General features: G+C 36.3%; 1 protein-coding gene across 10 annotated transcripts in view; it reads right to left on the reverse strand.

The window, feature by feature from the left end:
• Positions 1 to 20457, reverse strand: part of NEK1 (NIMA related kinase 1) — a 212095-nt gene that overhangs the window by 142957 nt on the left and 48681 nt on the right. For all 10 annotated transcript variants that reach the window (XM_081795594.1, XM_081795587.1, XM_081795592.1 and 7 more), the window contains 3 exons: positions 16917 to 16977; positions 14506 to 14657; positions 77 to 136 (listed from right to left, as the gene is read on the reverse strand). In XM_081795594.1, coding sequence (XP_081651720.1) covers positions 77 to 136; positions 14506 to 14657; positions 16917 to 16977 — 273 coding nt within the window. The remainder of the gene's footprint in view (positions 1 to 76; positions 137 to 14505; positions 14658 to 16916; positions 16978 to 20457) is intronic.

Raw genomic sequence — 20457 nt, forward strand, 5'->3', positions numbered from 1 at the left:
GTTTTATAAGATTTTGTTTCTTTTCTTATAATTGTTTTTGCAAAGCTTTAAAATAAGCAGACAGATGTCTTTATACCTCAAACATTTTCCTCCTTTCTTCTCCAGGATTCATTTTCTTCACTGGAATTTGATGGGCCTGGACAAAAAGTAAAACTACAAATTAGATAAGGATTTTGAGGTACTCATTTGAAAAAATTCAAATTTAAGGAAATTCAAAATAAGAAAAAGGTAGTCAATACTGCCATGACTCTGTTTCAAAATATATTATCCCTATAGTAATACAACAGTAGGGAACTTCAACACTCATTTACATCAATGGATAGATAGATCATCCAGACAGAAAATCAACAAGGAAACAGCAGCTTTGAAAATCACATTAGACCAGATGGACCTAACAGATACACATAAAACATTCCAACCAAAAACTTCAGAATACACATACTTTTCAAGTGCACATGGAACATTCTCCAGAATGTTAGGCAACAAAACAAGTTTCAATAAATTCAAAAAGATTAAAACCATGTCATGCATCCTTTCCAACCATAATGATATGAAATTAAAAATCAATCACAAGAAAAAATCTGGAAAGAACACAAACACATGGAGGCTAAGTAATAAGCTACTAAATAATGAAGGATCAACCAAGAATTCAAAGAGAAATTTAAAAATACATGGAAACAAATGAAAATGAAAACACAACAATCCAAAATCTTTGGGATAAAGCAAAAACTGTTCTAAAAGGGAAGTTTACAGCAATACAGGCCTACCTCAAGAAACAAGAAAAATCTCAAATAAACAACCTAACTTTATAAAGATGCCCTGTTGATTTTATTTTTATTTATTTATTTATTTATTTATTTATTTATTTAAATGTTTATTTATTTTTGAGAGAGAAGGCTAGCAAGCAGGGGAGGGGCAGAGAGAGAGGGAGAGAGAGAATCTCAAGCAGGCTCCACATTGTCAGCACGGAGCGCGATGTGGGGATCGATCTCACAAACTGCGACATCATGACCTGAGCTGAAAGCAAGAGCCAGGCACTCAACTGACTGCGCCACCCAAGGCACCCCACCTAAAGATGCCCTGTTGATTTTAATTATAAAGGAAAGAAAATGTTATTTTAAAAAATTACTTCAAAAAAAATTACTTCAATGATCATTTACATTATCAAAATAATATTAAATTTTATTAATTTAACTTATTAAATCATGAAAAGTGTCTTTGGGTGGGGGCGCCTGGGTGGTGCAGTCATTTAAGTATCCAACTCTTGATTTTGGCTCAGGTCATGATCTCAGTTTGTGGGATCAAGCCTTATGTCAGGCTCTGTGCTGACATCAAGGAGCCTGCTTGAGATTCTCTCTCTCTCTCTCTCTCTCTCTCTCTCCTTCTCTCTCTCTCTCTCTCTTTCCCTGCTCCTCCCCCCTCCCCTGCTCACACATGTGCTCTCACTCTCAAAAATAAATAAATAAACTTTTTTTTAAAAAGTGCTTTTGGTAACAATTCCATATCAATAGCAGCTGTCTTTTAGCAAAAGCCAATGTTATGAAATTACTTTTATATACCAATCATTATTTGTTTTCTAAATTTTATAAAATTATCTGGAGATAAGCACTAAAATTCTAAAAGGCAACTCAGAAGAAATAAAATAAATGATTGTGAATTAATATGAAGTTAATAAAATTAATAAAAAAGAACCAGGAAGACACAAACTTTATTTATAGTAAGATTTCAGAAGATATTTGATTTCTTCTTCAGAAAGCAACATGATATAGAATTTCTCCTTATGAAATGCAACTAATTTATTTTAATGGATACGTTATTTAACATGAGCACAATAAAATAATGCTATTTAGTATATTACACTACCCAGGATATTGATAACCTGATAAAATATGAATGGTTCTTTTTATAATGTGCTTTGCCAGTTTAATTCATGACCATCATAAACCAAATCCATTTTAATTTCTTCTTTTAAGCAAGCTCTATGCCCAATGTGGGGCATGAACTCACAACCCTGAGATCAAGAGTCACATGCTTACATACCATTGAGTCAGCTAGGTGCCCCTAAGCCAAATCCATTTTATTGATACAGTCTAAGTTAGCTTAAAGCTGCAAAACAGTGCAGTAAGTGGTACTAAATCTCACACCATAAGTAACCAAACAGTGAGTTTACTACTTGAGAAGACCCAAGTGGTAGATTCCCAGAATCATCCCACCCCCTCACCATATTATTAGGTCCTAACTCCTAACTGCCAATTTTGGCTAGTTACTTCAAGTTTCACTTAAGTTAACCATGTATCTCAGCACTTAACTCCAGAAATGGCACTAGGGTCAATGAAATGACAATAATAGTGAAATATTTAAAGAAAAGTAACTTTTGAATTTTTTCTGAAAGTAACCAAGAGTAAGAAATACAGTTCACATTCAGACCCTGTAAAGATACACAGTATGTATAGTTGGTTTTATTTCCATCTATTACTAAAAAAAGGACCCATTTTTTACCTCCAAAACAGACTTTTCCATCACTAAAAGCAACCCAAAATTTTAAAATAGTCAAGGGAGGGCACTGGGGCCACTGCTATTAACGTGTAAGAAAAAAATACAATTGGAGATAATGCTCTTCATAGTATTATAAACACGCAGTTAATATTTCAAAGCATGTTATGTATATAAAATTTAAACTAGCGGGGAATGTTACACAGAATTTTTGTAAAAATACATACTCCTTCCATTCCTTCCATAAGAAGGAATATTATTGGGCAATAAAGAGGAATGCAGTACTGATACATGCTACAACGTGTATACATGCTACAACCTTGAAAACGTTACGCTAAGTTAAAGAAGCCAGTAACAAAAGACCATGTGTTATATGATTTCATTTACATGAAATTTCCAGAATAAGAAAATCTACAGAGACAGAAGTAGATTAGTGGTTGCCTAGGGCAATGGGGTTAAGGGGAAGAATGGGCAGCGAAAGCTAATGGGAAAAGAATTTTTTTGATGATGAAAATGTTCTAAAACTGATTGTGGTGACAGCTGCACAACTCTGATCTCACTAAAACTATTTAATTCTAAACTTTAAATGTATGGATTGTACAGTATGTGAAATAAATCTCAGTAAAGCTATTTTAAAAATATACATAACCCTAAGAGTTGCAGAATCATAATTTCTGGACATAGAGCTCTGCATTATATATTTTGAAAGGTTACACAGATTAACTCAATCTATCAGGTCTAGCACTGGTTTCAACATCTGTGAACCACAACACCAAACAATTTAAAAATATTAACAAAGGGGACACCTGGGTGGATTAGCCGGGTAAGCATCTGACTCTTGATTTCAGTTCAGGTCATGATCTTATGGTGGTGAGATAGAGCCCTGCGTCGGGCTCTCTGCTGAGAATGAAATCCGCTTGGGATTCACTCTCTCCCTCTCTCTCTGCCCCTCCCCCGCTCATGGTCTGTCTCTCTCTCTCAAAATTAAAAAAGAAAACAACAACAACAACAAAACATTAAATGTATTAACACAAGTAACACAGATCTCACAAACAGCTTTTAAACAGATTACCCAATAGTGAGCAGTAAGAAGAGAATGTTTAATTAACACACCTACATACTCTTAGGTAAGTTAAATGAAGACACCGATTATATTCATCTTTTAATGCTCCATTACCACATATACAAGATACTCAAATATTTGTGAAATAAAAATATCAAGCTGGGGTCCCTAGGTGGCTCAGTCGGTTAAGTTTCTGACTCTGGGTTTCGGCTCAGGTCATGATCTCACAGTTTGTGAATTTGAACCCCGATTCAGGTTCTGTGCTAGCAGAGCCTGCTTGGGATTCTCTCTCTCCCTCTCTCTCTGCCCCTCCCCTGCTCTCATTCAAAATAAATAAGTAAACTTAAAAATATATATATCAAGCTGTTTCTTTGTCACACAGGTATTTTCAACTGTATCTATACAGAAGAGAAAAATATGGTAACATAAAACATCCATATTAAGACAAATGTTTTGTTCTGCGTTTCTTTTTAAAAATCTGAACCAAAACACTAAAACATATTCATAGAGCTCCCTCTGGTGGCACAATAACAGAATCTTTAAAAAAAAAAATAACATTATTACAGGAACTGGAGCAAAGAAAGTTTCTATGAAAATATTCCCAAAATGTGTTGGGTAGTAATAACTTAATACATTATTAGCTTAAATTTTTACAACTGCAAATGATAGACAATATCATTAAGTGTTTATGGTTTTTCTTATAAACTTCTCGTTATGAAGCTTTCACCTCCTCCATGAACGCACCAAATGTATACCTATTATGGAGCAATTCCTCCTGAAGAACTGAGGGCTGACTGAACAGCTTCTGCACAGCAAAAGACAGAACAGCAAAAGAGACAAAGACATGGTAAAAAACAAAAACAAAAACAGGGAATCCCCACCCCAATGCTGAGAACTACAGTGGGGACGGATAGTACTGAGGAGCTAGGAGCAAATCGGTCTGCCCTGGAGTACACACAAAAAGCCACAGTTGCCTACTTGCCTCAGCATGCCCTGGGTCCCTACTCCACACCATCCCCCAGAGGCTCTGGGGCTTCAAAACAGCAACTAGCACATAGAAGAGCCAGCCCTAAAACTCTACCAAGGGCAGGAGAGCTGCTTGTATCCTTTCTGGGCCAAGACAGAGGGGCTAGTGAGCAACACAGTTTACACTCCCTCTCCACTTAAGTAAGCTGGCTTGCCGCCTGAGTGGGTCCTGGACCTCTAACCCACATCAACGCAGTCACCAAGCCGTGAACACGACACCCTTGGTCAGCACTTACTACAGCTCCAGCTTTTGTGTCAAGATGACATAGGTGTGCAAAGCACCCTGGAACACTCCAGGCCCAGATCACTCTGGCTTCAGACAGCTTACTAGGGCACCCCTGGTGTACGGTATTATGGGGCCTCCCAGCTGATGCCTATTTCAACTCCAGCTGCCCCAAAATACCCCCGAGTGTACTGGTGCTGATGTGGCAAAAGGCAGAAGAAAATGTAGATAAAATTAAATTTACTGCCCGATGGCAAAAACTTGAGGCAGGGAGAGTAAAACATTCCTCTAGGAACTCCCTACAGTCTTAATGTTAATGTTTTGCTAGAGGGAAAAACAACCTTAGCTTGACAATAGCTAGGCCTCCAATATCTTAAGAGTCTTCTTTAGCATATGAAATTCCTTTTAGAAACCTCCCTTTTGGCTTTTCCTCCCCAACTCCACAGTATATAACCAGTCACTCCTTATAACCCCAGAGCAGTTCTTTCTGGCCATGGGTCCTGTCCCCGTGTTTTAATAAAGGGATTTCTTTCAATTGAAATGGCAATAATTAATAACATGAAGGCATAAAAAGTAAAAATCTCACTAGAAATGGCAAAGATAGGATTAATCACTTATAAAGATACTAAAAAGCTTGAAAGAAAAAAGTAAAATTAACTACAATAATTAGTTAAGGGATACATAAAATAAGAAAAACATAAGAGTGACTTAAAAATATAACATGTGGAGGGGAAAGAAAAATGTAGAGTTTTGGAAGGTGTTCAAATTTAAGTTGCTATCGACTTAAGCTCTCATACATATAAAGATGATATAATGTGAATCTCACAATACCACAATGCAAGAGCTTATAGTAAATGCACAAAAGAAAATGAGAAAAAAACTACACATGACATTAAAGAAACTCATCAAATAATAGGCACATGAAAAGATGCTTAACATCACTATCATCAGGGAAATACAAATCAAAACCACAATGAGCTATCACTTCACACTAATCAGAAAGGACAGTATCGAAAAGACAAGAAATAAGTGTTGACAAGGATGTGGAAAAAAGGGAACCAACTCTCAGAGCACTACTGGTGGAAATGTAAATTTGTGCAGCCACTACAGAAAACAGAATGGAGGTTCCTCAAAAAAAACGGAACTAGAGCTACCATATGATCCCAATAATTCTACTAGTAGGTATCTATCCAAAAGAAATGCAAACATTAATTGGAAACAATATATGTACTTCTATGTTCACTGCAGCATTATTTACAATGGTGAAGATATAGATATGACCCAAGTGTCCATGAGTAAATGAATGGATAAAGAAGAGGTGGTGTATATATACAATGGCATACTACTCAGCCATAAAAAAGGAATAAAATCTTACCATATATGACAACACAGATGGACCTAGAGGGTATGATGCTAAGTTAAAAAGTCAGAGAAAGACAAATACTGCATGGTTTTACTTATATGTGGAATCTAAAAAACAAAAAACAAAACTCAGATTCATAGCTAGAGAGAACAAGCTGATGGTTACCAGAACGGAAGGGGGGGGGGGGGTGGTGGTAGGGGACAAACTAGGTGAAGAGAATTAAGAAGTACAAACTTCCAGTTATAAAATAATTAAATCATGGGTTGGTAATGTGAACAAGGGGAATACAGTCAATAAACACTGCATGAACTTAGTAAGGTGACAGACTAACTTATTATGGTAACCATTTCACAATGTACACAAATGTCAAATCAGTCTATGGTATACCTGACACCAATATAGTATTATATGTCAATTATATCTCATTAAATCAAAACAAAGGAGACGTTTATAAGAATGTAATCAATCTGACTGACTTCATATCAGTGAATTATAATACAACCACTGATGGTAATAATAAAAATTTACATTAAGTATTATAATATTAAATTAAAACATAACAAGTTATCTATAAACTATCAGATACACATGAAAAATACAGGCAATGTATATTTGAATACAAATGTGGAGGGGCCCACCACAAAATTAAGTTAAATTAAATGCAGTGTTTGGATAATGGGAATGTTACTTTCCTTAACTCTCAAAACTATTCTAAAAGACTATAGCAAATTTATTAGAATACATACTTTGTAGGAAAAAAACTGCAGATCAAAGTTATACTACTTAAATTACTTTGAAGAACCAAAAACTGTAACAGAAATGAAGTTTCGATCTCAAGAATTACACATGTATATAAAAAAATTGATTTCAGGGCGCCTGGGTGGCTCAGTCAGTTAAGCGTCCGACTTCGGCTCAGGTCGTGATGTCGCAGCCCGTGAGTTCGAGCCCCGTGTCGGGCTCTGTGCTGACAGCTCAGAGCCTGGAGCCTGTTTCAGATTCTGTGTCTCCCTCTCTCTGACCCTCCCCCATTAATGCTCTGTCTCTCTCTGTCTCAAAAATAAACGTTAAAAAATAAATAAATAAATAAATAAACAAGCAAATAAATAAATAAATAAATTGATTTCAATGCTCTAAAGCTTTCTCTTCATGACCTTACACTGAAGTAGTCACCTTTAAGCACCGAGAATAAAAACTCAACAACACTGGCCTTATTTGTACCTAAAAGCAGACTTGTTATCTGGCCTTTAACCCTATTAAGTACTGTTAAATTTTAAAGAATATTACTTTCCTGATTTGGAATTCATTTTTTTTTTCCTTTTCAGTACAAACTCATTTCCCTTTTATTAAAGTTCTAGTTACCATGACATCGTTTGGTACTCAATAGAGGAAAACTTGTTCAAATAAAGTAATATGTTATTATCAGTATTTTCTATAATCAGGCAGCATTATGAATAAATCCTTGAGAAGCCATCCATGGGGTTTACACTTTGTCAAGGCCCAGCTCCTCTGGAATGCAGATTTCCAGTTCATTTAAAGCTGGTCTAAGTTCCTGGATGACACAGAGGTAGATTTCCTTATGAGGTTCTGCTTTGTCCTAACCTCTAGGATGTGATATGCACAGCAAAATCCTTTAGCTGTCTGCATGCTTGCAAAGCAGCATCAATGATTTTGGGTTCTGGAACCAGGTCATAGCCCATAAGCATGTTCATCCCTTTACTCAATTCGCAAGCATCAGTATCTGGCTTGTTGAAGTAGGTTATCCAGTGGGCATCAAACTCCTCATTTGTCTCATGTGACTCAGGGGAGTAGCAGTGAACTGACTGCACAGTGGCCCGTGACAGTGCAGCTGGGAACCAGGGCCCAGATCCAGGTACAGGAGGCCTCAAGGGCTGGCATAGGAGACTGTGGCTGTTGCAACAGAGTGGCCCTCAGCATGACAGCAACGGTGGCACACAGCCTAAGCTGGAATTCATTTCATTTACTCATTTATTCACTGATTTTTTAAAAAGTCTTATTAAACACTCACTTTGTGCAAAATGTAAAACACAGCCCCTAATTTCAGAGAGATGACAGTCTAATAAAACAGCATTAAGAAGATACATATGAGGTACTAAAGGAGTTACTGTCCTGTTTCCTGTTTTTGAGAGGGTAAAAGGGACAACTGGGGAAGAAACAAGAGAAGCCTCTGGAAAAAAATTTATCCTAGTGTTCCTTACGTCCCTTAGAACAATCGAGAACTATAAACATCAATTCACACTGCCAGCATAGCAGTGTTCCAGGAAATAATGCCAATATTACATTCTTTAACCTACAAGCTAACAATGTGAACAGTTACCATACAAATTGCTCCTTTTGCCTTTTCTCAGGCCTACAACTCTAGTTAAACTGTAACATGTGAGGGCAAAAGAAATATAGTCTTTACTTTGTATTCTCCAAGTGCTCACATAATAATACAGTATCGATATCACATGTACCTACACAGGAAAGAGAGTCAAAGAAAAAAGAACATTTAAAAAGGAAGAAGGGGTATGTAATGAATAACGAAAAGAAAGAAAAAAGTACATACTAGTCATTAACTAATGCCAAGTCCAATTTAGATCAAACTTGCAATTTTGGAGCATTATTGACATTGGTGGATTGAATATAGGTTCTGGAAAGTGTTCAATACACAAACGTGAATATAACATTTATTTGGTAGGGCAGTACTTTGCCACTGAATGTTTGCTACATGAATATATTTTGGGTTTTTTTATGTCAATAAGCCTGGGTCTAATGATGCTTAGATTTGAATTCTTGGGTAGGACAGGTAAAGGAATTATATTAATTGTTAGTATCCTTAGTGCTATTATTGATAATAATCTTAGCAGACTATTTATATAACTAAAGAAAATAGTTATTAAAACTTTTTTTTTTCCAGTCTTCACCTCATGGAATAAAGACAAACTCCAGTGTTCTCAAGAAAGTTGACCATTGTTTTCGTCTCTAGGTTTTATTTTTTTATTATTTATCAATTTGCTAAAAACAGTAACAAAAAGGCTTTTGTAAATAGTTTTACTACAATTTTTTGTTGTTACTCATTCTTTTAAAGAATTAACATTTGACTGACTTGACAAAATCTAAGTTCCTATTCATTAATCTATTCACTTATGCAGTAAGTATTTATTGAGTGCCTACTCCTTGCCAAGAATCATTTGCCAGGAACCAGTACACATAACAACAAGCAAGAAATTCCTGCTTTCACGGAGCTTACACTGAAATAAAAAAAGAGTAGTGATAAACAAGTAAGAAATACACAGTGCATTAGATAGTTATAATGTGAAGAAAAATAAAGCACAATAAAGTAGATAAAACTGTGGGGGTAGGGTTGAGGGACAGTTAAATGACATAGAGTGATCAAGGATGAAAGCTCTATTCATAAATTGAGTTCTGAATACAAATCTGAAGGAAGTTAAGGAGAAAACTACGCAGTCTTCTTAAGGCACAGTCCTTTAGGAAAGGAGAATAGGAAGTAAAAACACATTTTCAGATAAGTGCTTGAAATGTTTGAAGGCAACAAAGTTAATTAGAATGCAGGCTGGGGTTGGGGGTAGGTAGGTAGCAAATGGGGGAGTAGAAAACAAGGCTTGGAGCGGTAATAAGGGCATCAGAGGGCTCTGTAGACCACTATAAGGACTCTGGCTTTTATTGAATAAAATGAAAAGCCAATGCAAAGTTTCAAGCAGTAAAGTGCAATGATCTGACCTTCATGGTAAAAGAAGTATTAGGCTGCTCAAGTGAGAACAGACTGAAGTAATTTTAGAAGGTGTGAGATCAGCCAAAACATTATAACCAAGGTGAAAGGTGAGGGTGGCTAGGACTAATTTGGTGACAGAATAATGAGGAATAGTCAAGACCACTGCATATATTTTGAAGGCAGAGTCAACAGAACGTGATGTTGGAAGGGTAGTCAACGATAACTCCAGAAGTCTTTGACGAGAACAAATGGAAGGATGAAGTTAGCATTTACTAAATTCAGAAGGGATGTGTGGAGGATGTGCAATCAGCAGTTCAGTTTTACACATGTGAATTTTGAGATGCCTATTAGAAATTCAATTAAAGATGATAAGACAGATGTAAGTCTCAAGTTCAGGAAAGAAGTATTGGCTGCAGATAAAAATCTGGGTGTCAGTTTTCAGATGCTGTCAATTAGAAAGTGAGCATGGCACAAGAGGAAAGATACCCAAGGACTGAGTATTTAAGCATTTCAGCATGTAGAGAGGTCAGAAACATGAGGAGGAACTTACCAAGGAGGCTGAGAAAAGCAGTCAATCAGGTAGGAGGGGAATCAGAAAAGTGCAATACTTTGAACTCAAGTGAAGAAATATTTAAAGAAGGAGGGGGTAATCAAGTGAGTCAAAAACTGAGGCCGAGGAAGAAGAGAACTGACCCCTAGACTTAATAATACAAAGCTCACCGATGTCCTTGCCAAGAGCGGTTTTATAACAGCCATGACAAAGCCCTGAGTGGATGGGTTCAAGACAAAATGAGAAGAGAAGAACTGGAGACAGCATAAACAATGTTCTGGAAAAGTTATGCTGTTAAAGGAAGCAGAGATATAGGGAAGTAGCTGGAAAGAGATATGAGAGATAAGGAAAGGGTCTGGGGTTTTTTTTTGTTGTTGTTGTTGCTTTAAAGAAGGAAGACACAACATATTGATTGCTAACAGAAATGATTCAGTAACAGGAAAAATATGATGCAGAAAAGAGTATGAGTTCTTTAGTAGGCAAAGAAATAATAAAAAATAGTATACAAATGGCAAGGATGAATTTAAGAAACAAAACAAATGAGCAAAGGGAAAGAGAGACAAACAGATTCTCTCTCTTTTATTTTAGAAACAGACTTCACTTTTAGAGAACTGATGGTTACTAGAGAGGAGGTGGGTGGAGGGATGAGTTAAATAGGTAATGGGGATTAAGGAGTATACTTGCTGTGATGAACACTGGGTGTTGTATGGAAGTGTTGAATCACTATATTGTACACCTGAAACTAATATGCATGTTAACTAACTGGAATTTAAAAACCTTAAAAAAACGGAAGGTTTTGATGGGGGGTGGGAGGGAGGGGAGGGTGGGTGATGGGTATTGAGGTGGGAACCTTTTGGGATGAGCACTGGGTGTTGTATGGAAACCAATTTGACAATAAATTTCATATATTTAAAAAAAAAAAAAAGGAAGGTTTGACTCAGATCATACCAGAGACAGATCACTCAAAGTAACAGATGAAAAGCAGATATTTATAAACAGATATGACTGACTGCAAGTAGTGGTAGTGAGAGCCTGGGAAAATTTTCTTCCAATTGCTTCTATTTTCTCAGTAAAAGAGGAAGCAAGGTCATTTGCTTGAAGTGGAAAACAAGAAGGTAAGAAATAACCATCTAGAAAGTGGGAGAGTAATTAGACTGAGGAAATAGAATAGGATGGCCAGAAGGTGCTCACGTGACATTATTAGTTATAAGTGTAAAGTGAGACCAGTCAGAATAGTTGTATGCTTTCTCCAACCACATTCCACTGCCCAAGTTCAGGCACAAAAGAGATGGAGAGTTGGATTTCACAAAGTTAGTTTTTGCTAGGTAATTTGTCATAGTGAAAGACGAGGGCAAGAGAGGTGAGGCTTTGTAAATTATAATGAAAGAATATGGATTTTAAGCCAAAACAGGAAAATAAAAATGAAGAGAGGGACACTGAAAAAAAAACAACTAGTAAAACCCATATATCCAAATAGGACAAAGAAGTTGTGGAGGTAGAGTCCTTGAGGAATAAGCTGGAAAGACAGGAAGTAATGGTAAGTCATGGGATGCTTATAATTGAGACTATGGAAGAGTTGCTATTATCAACAATGATAAACGTGATGGTATGACTACAGGTGAGAGTTCTAAGGGTGGTGGACAAAATCACTGAAAGAGAACAAATAAAAGACTGTGTACTATTGGAAGGATCATTGTTTTGGATACTGAAATCACCAAGAATTAAGACAGTGTTGGGAAGAGTGACAGGGAGTCAAGTGTTAAACTTTTCAAAAAATGAGGGTCTACAGATGAACCTAACACAGAGGGTTAACAGGTGTATAGTCTGGCAGGAAAAGCCTCAGAAACCTTTGGGGGGTAGTTAGGGAGCAGGGGAGACTCTTGCAGTGAGAAGCAAGGAAAACACTTCCCTCATCCTAGTTCTAGACCCAGCGGTATTAAGGGATTAGAGAGAAAATAGTCACTATGTAAGAAAGTTGTACAATAGTGTGTGCAGGGACAAGCCAGGTTTTAGAGCAAAAAAGGTGAAGAGGTGTAGAACACAGGGATTTTGCTGATAATGTGCAACAGGAGGGCTTTCTGGAAGAGTTTAGGGAGGTATGCAGAGGGTGGGGGTCAGATTAGGTTATGACCAGAGGGAAAAGTCTGGAGTCCAGGGCTTCTGGTGATTATAGAAGAGGAATAAAAGATATGATGGAAATGGTCCATTAGGCCTAGATAAATGTTATACTGAAGGGCAGAAAGGAGGGAGGAAAGGAAGGAAGAGGGAAGGAAGAAAAAAAAACTGGTATGCCACTTATATTGCCCCCCAGCCACAAATTCGCCCTCCATTGTCCTCCTTGTGAGAAGAAAGTGGACAATATAAACACGTCTTCTCTGCTTGCTATCATGATGTTAAGCTTTGTCAGCAGACAATGTTGGAAGGACAATGCAGAAGAAAACAGCCTCTATTCCTGATTAGCATGCTTCCTTTCTTCTTGTTCCTGCTGCATGTGGGACACACAGTGACATTTACCCTGTGGGCAGCTGCCAGGATCATTCTGCTGGTGCCCCTGCCAGCTTCCCTGTGAACTTTAGCAGCAACCCCAAGGCCAGCTTCCCACCAAATTCTGCTGGTGACCCAACTGGCACCCCAGCCTACTACCCAAAGAGTTCAGCAACCTCTGGCAACTCCCACCCGCACTCCAAAAGGCTTCCCAGAAGATTCAACGATCCTTCAAGCAGCTCCCCAGTACATTCCACTGGCACTCTAGGCAGGTTCCCAGGAGCTTCATCAGCTCTACAGTGGACAGTTTCATGTCTGCCAGCCTCGGCCTGTGGCACGTCAGTGAACTCCACCATCCAGTGGTTTACAGCCATACCACAACCAATAAAATTTGAATCTCAGCCTTAAGGATGGGACTGGGGAGATCTTCCAAAGTCTATTCCTTCTTTGGGTACTCTGTCTCAGCCCTAGGAAGAGTGGCTGCTTCCTATGATCTCCTATTCCTATATTCTTTAGAGTTCTTTATCCCTTAAAGTTCATTCCCTAAAAATAGTTACTGATTATTTACATTAAACTTCCCTTGATAAAATTATTACGTTTTTTCTCCTGACTGGATGCTGATTTACACAAGTTATTTGAAGACTAACTTACAATAATCATTTGAACTACCTTATGACAGATTTTAACCAAAGTGACTGATGATTCCTACCATGAAGTTTATCTTACAGCAATGTGTTCACATGTGCCTAAACACATATATATGTATGTATGCATACAGGTGCATATGTAGTCCAAAACAAAACAGGTTTCATATGCCAAAGCATGCAGCTATTGACATGAAGAAAAATGACAAATTCCTGCAACTAACACTGTGTTCTTAGGCATGTCACCTAAATGCTATACGCCTTAATTTTTTCAGATGAAATATTACCAAGTAGGGGTGCCTGGTGGCTCAGTTGGTTAAGTGCCAACTCTTGATTTTGGTTCAGGTCATGATCTTACAGTCATGAAATCGAGCCTGCTTAAGATTCTCTTTCCCTTTCCCTCTGCCTCTCTCCCATGCACGTGGCGGGGGGGGGGGGGGGGGGGGGTGGGGAGGGGGCAACATGTGCTCTCTCTTGCTCTCTCCCCCAGAAAAAAATGTATATTTATAATTAAATACTACAAAGCAGACTATACAGTAACATTCCTTCCAGCTCTATGATTTTGATTTATTTATCTGATTGTGAATTCTCAAATACAAATTTTTCCCACATTTTCAACAAGTGTATTACATGTACTTGTTTTAGGCACAAAAACAAATGCTCTGCTCAGGTTGTTCAAAAGTGATTTCACAGATAACATCACTTTCTCTTTATTGCACCAACTACTTAATATATCTACTTCATGTTTCCTTGTGATTTTGGTAAGTCTTCCTAGTTTTAGAAGACTGATGAAGCAGGGAATAGCAATGTTCTTTAGTAACTTAATGAAAACAATCCTCTAAGTATCAAGATAACTGAATTGAGCTGCAATAAAAAAAAAGATCAAATTTAATTTGTTACTAACACAGTTTGTAATATGAGCATACCTGTTTATGTTTTTGAAGTGGTTTCTTTTCATGTAATTTTTTATCTCCAAATTTCTTATATGTTAAAGGTACTCCGTATTTAGCGGCAGGCTTTGTAATTTTCTGAGCAGACACAACAGAAGCCAAGCTTTGTCCTGAAGCTGGTCTTTTAGCTACATGGAAAGATACAAAGAGTTTTTTCTAGAGTTCTTTATATCAAATCTTTACTTTCAAAATTATTCAAGATAGCACTTTTTCATTTTTACCATCATTGACAACATTTGAGACTTTTCGTTAAACATCTTATTCACGCCTTAGCACATGTCAATGCCTTCATTATAAACTAGTTGATTCTAAAGCCACTTTTTGGAAAAAAAAAATCAAAAGGCCACACATCTCTAAGATATTAAAAATTTCATATTAAAAAAAAAGCATATCCCTAAAATTGACTGTGAGTGATGACTGTATAAATCTGTGAATATACTAAAAAACACTGAATTATATACTGTAAATAGGTAATTGAAAGGTACAGAATAATTAACAAAGCTGTTAAAAATGTTTTTAAAAGAACACTTACTGGTTTAGAAATTACTTTCAAAATTAGCACATAAACTTTAAGAGTAACTATTAAACACTAACACCATCATTTTGAGCAACATTAACACTTTCTTCATCTATATAATCTGAACAATACAGACCTACAGAAGAACAAAGACTTTAAAACAATTATTATAGCTCAGGGTCTAGTGGAATGGGTACCTTTATACACTAATGGTGGGAATATAAAATGGTGAAACTTTCTGGAGGGGAATCTGTATCAAGAATAAGGTTTATGGACTGCTTTTAAAGAAATAATCAGAAGAGATATATAAAAAGGGTAAGTACTACAGCAATAATGAATTCAATTACTACTGAAACCTAGACAAGGTGAAGTCAATCTTAGAACAATAATAAATTCAAGAAAAATGTTTAAATTGAAGAAATTTAGAGGAAAGTCTACTATTTATGTCTCTCAGAGACATTAGGAACTAAGAAAAGTGAAAGAAACAATTTCCCTCTGAGAGTTCAACGGTAAGATCAAATCAGAACACATATATACAACATCACAACACTGTAACTTGGCTAAATGTATTAACATAACCAAAGAAATACTATGTATACCAGTACACATACTCGCATACATACTGGAAAAGGAGATAAAGTCACAAAAGTGTAAAAATGAAGATTCCCAAGAGAAAAATATTGAATAGTTCCCATTCACACCCAGAAAAGAGGGAGAATTACATCACTGATTTGGTGGTACTTTTCAGGCTCAGTGACAAGGCTACCAGCAGGATAAAGCTTAATATGGGGAGTTGGAGCCCACAAAGTATCTACAGGCCCATCAGCAATACAACTCCTGTTTGAGCCTCATGATATTAAACATTTCATTCATCCAACTGCTCTTACAACAAATTAACTTTCTAATTCCTATGTAGGCTTATCTACATGGAAAGAATGTGCTGACATGGAATATTTTGGTCTTTGTGACAATGAGGCTTTTTGATCAAGATGTGACTTCTCATGAGGCGTGACCTCCAGGAGAGACATGCTGATTCTGCTGTTTGTCTGTCTCTTGTGAATTTCGTTTAGAGTGAATTGATTTCCCAGGGACTGACAGTCTCTGCACCCTGAGAAGATGAGTCTAAGTGTCTTTAGTTAGAGGTAAATATTGCTGGCCTTCCTAAGAACACACTGCCATCCCACTTCCAGCTTCCATGGGCTCAGTTTTATAATACAGTATTTTTTTCTAGTAACTGACTCAAACTCAAAATGGAGACACACAAAGCATTATGTTTGAAAAACAATATCCTCTTCAAATCTTACATAACTTCCACTGACTTTAGAAATCCATTCTGGTATCATTCTATGAAGAAGAAATACAGTGTCCTTTGCATACAAATATACGTACACATAGTACATAACCATACCCACAATCTTATAAATATTCTGCTGCTGTTGGCCACATTTAAAAGAAAATTATCCTTGGTAAGGTACCCAACTTCATATTAACTTACTTTTTAAAAATTTTAGAATATGAAGTATTTCTCAAAGAAACATATATTACATAAAGATGTACACCTAAGACATTTTACAACCTTCTACAACAATCTTAGAACAGCAGCTAAGAAGGACAATTTCAAGATAGATTTCATTAAATAAGGCAGACAAGAAATGGAAATTTTGTTATTAATTCATCAGGAAGTGTTATATATTGTCATCTCTCAAAAATAATTTAAAGATGCATTTCCCCTGAATTAAAGTTATCTACAATTATCCCAACTTATTATACCTACATATATCTCTAATACAATTAGAGAGAATTACTAATTAGCATTAGTGTATTAATTACTGCAAACATACCTGTTTGGACTCACATTAATTTCACTTACCTGGTATAGGGTGCACTCCAAACTTGGAAAATGTTTTTAGACAAAATTCTTCTGCTATAAGCTTAGATTGAAAGAGGACAAAGAAAAAGTTAGAAAAGATGTTAAGTTGCCAAAACAAGAAACCTATCCATTAATCAGATTACATTTTCTCCCTTTTTCAGTCACAAATATGCTATCAGATAAACTATACTTACTAAACCTAAGTAACCCATTCACCAAATTCATCTCATGCTAATTCCCTTCCACTCTTACAAAATTCTTACATAATTCAACATATATCTCTTTTTACTATTACTAAAATACTCTAATACTTATTCCCTAGCATTCATGAGCATATTTTGAGAACCAAAAACCACATTTCCTGAAGTCATTTTCTCTCACTAAATTTTTTTCCCTCTTTAAGTGGAAAACGATGATGTCAACAAAGATTTAACTCAATTTTCAGTCTGTTTTGTTTCTTACTGGGTGGGGTAGGGGAGAGCAAGTGAATAATTTTCTCTTTAAGAGAAATGAGGCCTCCTGGAGAAAACAGTCCCACAGTAGCAGTGGAACAGAAGCTCCAACAGGCAAAAAAAACATGACTGAGATGGTCATCTGTCCCATTAAGGATTCCCATATAGCAGTTTTCAATCTCATACTGGCAGAAATGGCACCACTGGGGACGTAGTCAATAGTGGAAATCCTCAGGCTCTCCCACCTCAGAATCACTAAAATAGAAATTGTAGCAATGGGACCTACCAATGTCTTCCAAATGATTTTTTATGTATGCTGAACCTTGAGAACCACTTCACCAAAAGATAAATTAAATTAAGTGAAGGTCTGGTTCATAGGCAATTCAGAGCAACTGTGTAAATATATATTCTCTTCTGAACATTTGCATTTTTTCCCTTCCTTTTTCATAGAAAAAAATGGGTGACTTACGAACTCCAACTTGCCCCAAACTGGGCAAGTTTCTTTCACTGCTTGAATGTGGGTTTTACTTTTTTGTGTGAATGCAATATGAACTAAGAGATGTGGCATACATAATCTGAGAAGATTCTGAAATCTCTATGCTGTGCTATCCAACATAGTTGCCACCCATATGTAGTTATTTAGATTAACAATTTAAATAAATACATCTTAAAATTCAACCCATTGGTCACACTAGGCACATCTTAACTCTTTAATAACCACATATGGCTGGTGGCTACAATAATGGACAATGTATATATAAAATACTCCATCACAGAAAGCACTGTTGGACAGCACCTATACTCCTAATGAAGTAGAGTTTAACCATGATTTGTCAAGCTTCTTCCAGGGTGTGCAAGATTGAGAATTAAGTCCTATTAAACCTTGGCTGATGGTAGATAGAGAAGAAGAGATTAAAAAAAAAAAAAACCCTACAGAATATTATTGTAGTTCATATAAAAAAAGCTCATAAATTGTTTCAAAGTTTAAGCCATAAAACATGTATCATAAACTTTCTCACTAGAATACTGAACTAGTGATATATAGCAGAAAAGAGACCTTAGGAATCAAAGAGCTTTCATGAAAAATGAAATCTAAGTGATATCTAAATAGCAACAAGAAGCTATACATATACTAAACACATACTATCCAATATTCTACTTGTTAATAATCATAATCTGCTTTTTTTTTTCTTTCCATATTATAAATCTTGACATACTAGGCTTGAATATTTTCTTTCATTGCTGGCTAGTTGAATTCTAGTGCTTGACACTGTATGTCCTAACCACTGGTTTTGGGATAGGGTGGGGTGGGGGTGGGGGGAAACTGCAGCAAGAGTCAATGAAGTAGTTGCAAAAAGCAATAGTATATTGCATCATAAATCATCCTTGAAATGTTATTTATAACAAAGGAGTATTATAAGACACCTACATTTCAGAGATTCTTGCTATATCCTATATAAGTAACCTTCAATCTACACATTTTAACTGGCTTTCTTGATTAGTAATGTATTCTCCTTGTAGGAATAGTTAAATCCACACCTGTTTTCTGAAAATTATTTGTTCACACAGATGCTCTATTAAGCCAGAGAATATGGATAGTTATCTCATGAGTACATAAAAGTAATAAAACTAGGGGTGCCTGGGTGGCTCAGTCGGTTAAGCATCCGACTCTTGGTTTTGGCTGGGGTCATAATCTCATGGTTTGTGAGTTTGAGCCCCACCATCAGCCTCGTGTTCACAGTGTGGAGGCTGCTTGGGATTCTCTCTCTCCCTCTTTCTCTGCCCCTCTCTTGCTCTGTCTCAAAATAAATAAATAAACTTATTTAAAAAAAAGGCAATAAGGGGTGCCTGGGTGGTTCAGTTGGTTGAGCATCTGACTTCTGCTCAGGTCATGATCTCACAGCTTATGGGTTCAAGCCCCACATCAGGCCTTGCGCTAACAATGCAGGGCCTGCTTCAGATTCTCTGTCTCCCTCTCTCTCTTCTCCTCCCTTTCTCAGGCACACACATACTCTCTCTCTAAAATAAACTTAAAAAATTTTTTTAATTAAGAAAAATGTAATAAAACTATGACTTTGCTAGATATGTGATTTACAGAAGATTTTAACAGGCACCTGGGTGGCTCAGTCAGTTAAGCATCTCACTCAATTCAGCTCAGGTCATCTCACAGTTCATGATATCAAGCCCCACCATCTGGTTCTGCACTGAAAGTGTGGAGCCTGCTTGGGATTCTCTCTGCCACTCCCCCAGTTATGCACCCCCCCAAACAAATAAATAAGCATTAAAAAAAAAAAAGAGTTTAACAGTGGTCATTTATAACATAGGCCATACGAATACTTAATATAAAATAATTGCAGTTTCAGGAAATTATATCAATAACCTGTGCTAATTGATTTGATATAAATATTTAACAAATCCCATCAAATTAAAATTTTAGTTCAACTCAGAAAGTATTTATTACGCATCTATATGTGAGTAATAGAGAAAAAAATCATGAGTCCACAATCTATTATACATACAAATGCCCACAGAACGGTTTCCAAGAATTATTAAATAGAATATAATCATATAATTTGATACTAATATATTTATATTAGTATAATAAAACAATATATTGATGTTTTATATTGAATATATTGAGCACTTACTACATGCTAGACAAAGCAGTTTACATACATTATCATTTTTTTAATTCTTTAAAAAAATTAAAATTTTTTAAAATAACCACCTCATGATGCAGATATGTTTATAATCCCATTGTTTACAGGTCAGTAAAGTAAGGCACAGAAAGGTTTAATAATTTTACAGTTAGAGACGGTTACCACAAGGGAGGTAGGTGGGGGTGGGTGAAATAGGTGAAGTGATTAAGAGTACACCCATCTTGATGAGCACTATTGTACAGAATCATTGAATCGCTGTATCATACACATAAAATTAATAACAACACTGTGTGTGTAACTATACTGGATTTAAATTTTTTTTTAATAATAAGTTTACAGCTAGAAACCCAAGAAGACAGAGAGTAGAAAGGCAGCTGCCAGGAGTTGTGGAAGAGGGGAACAGGAATTATTGGGCAATGAGTTTGTTCT

Source organism: Panthera onca, chromosome B1 (assembly GCF_046562875.1).
Source record: "Panthera onca isolate mPanOnc1 chromosome B1, mPanOnc1 haplotype 2, whole genome shotgun sequence".
In the NCBI taxonomy this organism is placed as follows: Eukaryota; Metazoa; Chordata; class Mammalia; order Carnivora; family Felidae; genus Panthera; species Panthera onca.